This window comes from Drosophila serrata, unplaced genomic scaffold (assembly GCF_035046125.1).
Source record: "Drosophila serrata isolate PLE 108 unplaced genomic scaffold, ASM3504612v1 contig_240, whole genome shotgun sequence".
NCBI lineage: Eukaryota > Metazoa > Arthropoda > Insecta > Diptera > Drosophilidae > Drosophila > Drosophila serrata.
Window position 1 is genome coordinate 6,959,214 of NW_028257138.1, and position 5,820 is coordinate 6,965,033.

The following is a 5,820-nucleotide window of genomic DNA, read 5'->3' on the forward strand; positions in this document are numbered from 1 at the left end:
TTTAATTGAGGATTGTTAAGATATAATTTTAGCTTTTTGGTTTCAAGAATATGGTGAGATCAAGGCTTAACTAATTACACTAAATTAATTTCATGTTTAAGCATTATAATCTATAATAGAAGCTTAAAAGAGATGACAAATTTTAATCCTTAAAATGAAACAGTTTATAAAATATAAATGAGATTCAAGTTTAATTAAATTTTCGGGCATTTTAAAACCCCAAACTAAGCTCGCTTAATTCATGTACAACCACAAACGTTTATTTATTTAGTGATACCAAAAATCCTTTTAAATTAATACACATATTTGCAATGGTGTCCAAAGGTAAGTACACACATTTTAAGTGGATTGTCGCTAATACTAACCACTTCAAAAGCTGATAAAACCGACTAAAACAGAGGAGCTCCGACGATGGCCCATCTTTTTGGCTGCAACTAAAAAAGCAAATGCACTGCTTGCATAAATTAAATGTTTACGACTTCCGTTTTGTGTGCAGGTAGCTCTGGCTGTGGAGAAGCTTTGGCTTTAGCACAATTCTGTGCCATTAAAAAACCAAATATATGTAGTATATGCGAGTCCTTGTATGTGAGGGAGATAGAGAAGGGGTTTGCTTCACGCAGATAGTTGGTCCTGGGATTACACGGAAGGACTCCGCCGGTTGGCTTTTGGTGCTGGTGCCGGAGCTGCCTTGGTTAGTTGCCTGCCGCGCTAATTTTTAATTACGACCACTAAATATTCAATTTTTAGTTGCCAGCGCAAAGGCAAACACTTCCTCTATGCTGGTCGGGGCTTTTTGTTTTCCAGATTAACAGGGAATGGGGTCTGGAGGGGCTGGGCTGGCTGGCTTTTGGGCTACGGGCGATTCTTGTTTCCTGTCAAGTGCAACAGCTCGTTAGAATTGCAAATGTTGCGATTACTTTGGAAGAGGATGTAAAGTCTGGGTAAAGTAAGTACTATATGGAATTAACACGACTGGGCTGCTTCTTTTTATCTTCTCGCTAAAGTTTGTGTGACTAACAGGAGGCTTTAACTTGGGGACTTGATTCTAAGGAGAGGTATATTTATATATATAAAAATTAACTAATTATATTAATAATATTATGCCCATTAAAGTGATTATTAAACTTAACAATACATGAGATTTAAGGTGGCCACATCCCGTGGACTCAACTTATTCGCTTGACCAATAATCACATTACCCTGGAGAGGAATAATCGTGGGGTTTCCATTTCTCGAAAAAGCAAACGGACCATAATGCATAATACTTTCATAATCATATCCCAGTCCATAATCTGTTACTCCATCACCTCGAAGCTTTTCGAAATTATGTTCATAGCCAGGCTGGATATTTTCTGGATATATTCGCACATATTGATCCCTATGGGGATCACTTTGGGTATGATAAAAAGCCAAAGCATGGAGGAGTTCATGCTGAATCGTTCCACTAGACATGCATCCACTGCCGAGATTGAGTTCCTGATTAGATCTGCCCAGATATCCTATATGGGACCAGCATCCCGTATCCTTTCGTTGAATCACAACCTGCGGTTCGCGACGATTGAAAGTCCTGCGAAATTTGACACAAGTCTGCGAAGATATTTCCTTCATGGCATTTTTCACTCTAGTCATATCTGTGGTTGCTGTAAAGAAAGTAATCTTTAAAACGAGAATTTCTCTTCAATATTTTATACCTACAAAGACCAGCGCCAAAGCTATATACCAGAGTGCTCTTTTTCCAGTAATATTCTGACCAAGATAGAACAACGCGACTTTCTTTATTTTCTTCAAAGAATTGCAATTGTTCTGGAGTATATAAGACATCATCAACTTGAATATCACTGGAAGGACGAGAATGAACCAAAGGTCCTATTGTCAAGAGCACAGCTAATGCAAGGTAACGCATTTTAAAACTGTTGATTAAGTATCAAGTGCAGAGGGTTTTTATACCTTACCAGAATTACATTTTTTATAACTTTATCTCTTAGATAAGGGGACTAACCTGCTGTATTGCAGCATTTATTGTTCAAGGGTTATATTATATTTGTTTGGCCCTAACAATAGTCTCATCTCAATAATACCCTTATAGGGTATTTTAGTTGTAGTCAGGAACTTGTAAAACTTTGAAGGAATCATTTCCGATCCTATAAATTATTTATATTCTAGATCAGCACTAAGAGCAGAGACGATCTAGACTTTCCCGGTGGAAAAGTAAATTTTAAAAATGTACTCTAATAAATATTTTACTGAATTAAACATTTCGCAATACCTTTAACAAGCATGTAGGTATTAATATCTTCTTAAAGATACAGGCAGTTTAATAACCTTTTTATTAAACCTAATTCGATTGAAATGTCAGAACATCATAAAGATAACACTTTAGGTTCTTAGCCTGAAAGATTTTATTATGTTCTTTATATTACATAATCGATTGTTTTTCGCAAGTATTAGTTAGAAAGAGTTCACTTAATCAGTCACCTGTTATCTTTATTTGAGGGCAGAATAAGTCTACTACTTCATTCACTAAAAGAGCCCCAAAAATATGCTAACTTATGTAGACTATTTTTAATTCCTTAATTAGTTACTTAGTATTCAGTGATAAGAATCTTTTAATAGCTTCCTATTGTGAAAACGATTAGATTTCATATCGGCAATAGTAATTTAGAAATCATAAATAACTAAGACTAACTATTTAAGCTAATCAACGGTTCGTTCATAAACTTGGCTAGACAGTATGAATTAGAACGTTTAGCCATCTACATGTATAACTATAGTATATTATCCCTGATTTTGGTTCTGATCAGCTGCGCATTGGCCCTGCCAGCTGATCGAATCGAAACGGATCCGGAATTGACAGCCGGATTTGTCGAAGGTGATATGGTGCCCAGTGGATCCCAAAGGAATATTTGGCGAAACGAGACTTATCGATGGCCCAATCGGATTGTCTACTATCACATCAATAGCTATATAGGTGCGAGATTGATTACTTTATTTTAGATACTACAGAATTTACTATTAATTCACTTAACTTAATTAACAGATACCGAGCATCGTAATCAAATTGTCAAGGCTATCCATAAGATCGAGTCCGTATCTTGTTTGACTTTTAAGGAGGCCACCACCGATCAGGAGTATTATGTGAATGTAACTTCTGAGGAGGGAGGTTGCTTCTCCTATATTGGTTACCTAAATCGCGTTCAGCAATTGAATCTGCAAAATTATGAAATCGAAGTCGGTTGTTTCCGACTCTACACAATTGTTCATGAGTTCCTCCATGCCCTGGGATTTTTTCATCAGCAGAGTGCCTCGGATCGAGATGATTATGTAGAAATTGTGGAGGAGAATATTACCGAGGGCATGGAGTTTAATTTTGATAAATATACCGAGGCAACGGTTAATGATTTTGGTGAGAAGTACGATTACGACAGCGTTATGCATTACGGTCCCTATGCCTTCTCCAAGAATGGGGAAAGAACCATTGTAGCTCTGGAGGAGGGCAAAGAAGATGCCATAGGACAGAGACTTCAACTGAGTGAAACGGACATCAGGAAACTAAATGCCATGTACAATTGTCCCACCGTTTAGGATATACTCTTTCTTCTTTCACAATTTAATGATGATAAATTTCGCCTTCATATTGCCACCTCAGGCCCGCGAAATATATAATCCGTTTATTGTGTTGACAAATACAATTAGTTGAAAATGTTCGTCTCTGTCATTTGCTTTCAGATTAATTTTGTCACTGATTTTCTTGATTTTCGGGGACGGGGGAAAGCTTCTCTCTGAGATTGGGGTGTTTTCAGATGAAATGACTCAGTGGAGGAGAGGTCATGGTTGGTTAGGCTTTGTTGTATTTTGGCAGGTGAGTTTGCCAAGCATGACGCAAGAATAAATGAAGATAAATGTACTACATTGAAGTTGAGAAATGTTGTGAAAGGGATTTGATTAAATTAAGGCTGATAATATGGTCTAAAATTGAAAATTTTTCACGTTTTTCAATGATGACAATAGGAATAATCATATATTTCAATTTACAATTTAAAATATATAAATATGAACTAGGAACCCAAAAGTATGCCGTATGAGGTCTCTTTTGAAAACGCGTGTGTACATAGATCTAATCTGGATGATAATGGGAATTCCTGATGTATGTATAAGGAAGGTATTGAAAACTAATATGAACTAAGATTACCCATACGAATTTATATTAGGCAGGTAACCGCTAACGATTAGATAACATCTTAGCGTTGACCATTGGTCAATTTAGCTGGCTATAAAGGCTTAACTATACCAAATACCATAAATTATCCATTGTCGGGGGAGACCACATTGCCTGGTTTTTAGTTGCCGCCTCAATTAGTATTTTCCCAATCGTGGAGCCTTCAACATGACTACCTGGACATTGACTTTGGTGATCCTCTGCTTGGCCAGCATCTGCCTGGCTGCTCCTGCCACTCAGGAGAGGATTGAAACCGATCCAGAGCTGACGGCTGGCTATATTGAGGGAGATATGGTGCCCAGTCCACAGGGTAGAAATGGTATGATTAATGAGACCTACAGGTGGCCCGATCGCACGGTTTACTATTACATCAATCCGTATATCGGTAAGAGTTTTTAAAGATTATATATATATTCAAACAAGTATATATGTAAATTAAATCCTGATTCAGATACCGAACATCGCAACCACATTATCCGTGGCATTCGAATCATTGAGCGTTCTTCTTGTCTGGTCTTCAAGGAGGCCACATCCGACCAGGAATACTATGTGAATGTCACCTCAGAGGCTGGTGGCTGCTTCTCGTATGTGGGTCATACACAAAGGGTTCAGCAGTTGAACCTCCAGAACTATGCCCTGGACACTGGCTGCTTCCGGCTGGGCACAATTGTCCATGAGTTCCTCCACGCCCTGGGTTTCTATCATCAGCAGAGCACGTGGAATCGCGATGAATACGTACACATTGCCGAGGAGAATATTTTGGAGGGAACGGAGAACAACTTCAACAAGTACGATAATGAGACAGTTTCGGATTTCAATGAGCCCTATGACTATGGAAGTGTCCTGCACTATACGGCTTATGCGTTCTCCAAGAACGGAGAGATGACCATTGTGCCGCTTGAGGAGGGAGCTGAGGAGATCATGGGTCAGCGGCTGCAGATGAGCCAGTCTGATATTAACAAACTAAATATCATGTACAAGTGCCCCAGGCAGGTTTAATTCAAGGGAATATTTCGGATTTCCCTCTCCCAAATTGGAGTTAATTCCATCTGAATATAAGCACATCAAGACTTTAATTAATATGACTTTTAATTTTTTACATTTTTTAAATAATTCGTTTTAATCTGTTCATTTGAAAATACTGTCATGTTAAAAAAATTAAGTTTTGCAGTGGGTTTGTCTCAGTTTCAAATTAATTCTACAGATGGTCAGCTAGCGGGCATACTTGGCGTATACTTAACGTGCAAACTCTGAAATTAAGTATACGCAGCGTATGTCTTAAGGGATTAAAGGGTTTCAAATTTATAAAGATAATATAAAGATATTTCCAATTAAAAGGAACAAGAACAAGAAAAGTAACAAACTTCGGAAAGCTTAAGTTTATATTCCAAAACAGTTTACAATTGAACTATTAAATAGAAGCGAAAATCAATAGCGTTCTAAGAAATAACATTTATCACCATTTTTATACGACAATTTTTGTCGACAAATCAAAGTTTAAAAAACTCATAATTAAGCCAAAAATGCAGTAATTTTAAATCGGAAAAATTTCCAATGATAGTTGTTATTATAGCAATAAAACTGCGTACTCAATTTATTCGGAA

At 37.3% G+C, this 5,820-nt stretch overlaps 3 protein-coding genes across 3 annotated transcripts; 2 read left to right on the forward strand and 1 right to left on the reverse strand.

Annotated features, from left to right (window-relative positions):
- On the reverse strand, positions 1 to 1,903 carry LOC110182393 (zinc metalloproteinase nas-13). Its single transcript, XM_020950433.2, has 2 exons — positions 1,696 to 1,903; positions 1 to 1,640 (listed from the first exon to the last, which is right to left on the reverse strand). The coding sequence occupies exons 1-2, from the start codon at positions 1,901 to 1,903 to the stop codon at positions 1,126 to 1,128; spliced, it is 723 nt and encodes a 240-aa protein (XP_020806092.2). The 3' UTR covers positions 1 to 1,125.
- An 839-nt stretch (positions 1,904 to 2,742) lies between these two features.
- LOC110182385 (seminal metalloprotease 1) lies at positions 2,743 to 3,704 on the forward strand. The gene is made up of 2 exons (XM_020950426.2): positions 2,743 to 2,968; positions 3,038 to 3,704. The coding sequence occupies exons 1-2, from the start codon at positions 2,758 to 2,760 to the stop codon at positions 3,580 to 3,582; spliced, it is 756 nt and encodes a 251-aa protein (XP_020806085.2). The 5' UTR covers positions 2,743 to 2,757; the 3' UTR covers positions 3,583 to 3,704.
- Positions 3,705 to 4,335: 631 nt separating this feature from the next.
- On the forward strand, positions 4,336 to 5,292 carry LOC110182379 (seminal metalloprotease 1). Its single transcript, XM_020950421.2, has 2 exons — positions 4,336 to 4,601; positions 4,668 to 5,292. Exons 1-2 carry the CDS (start codon positions 4,385 to 4,387, stop codon positions 5,213 to 5,215), a joined length of 765 nt encoding a protein of 254 aa, XP_020806080.2. The 5' UTR covers positions 4,336 to 4,384; the 3' UTR covers positions 5,216 to 5,292.
- Positions 5,293 to 5,820: the final 528 nt, after the last annotated feature.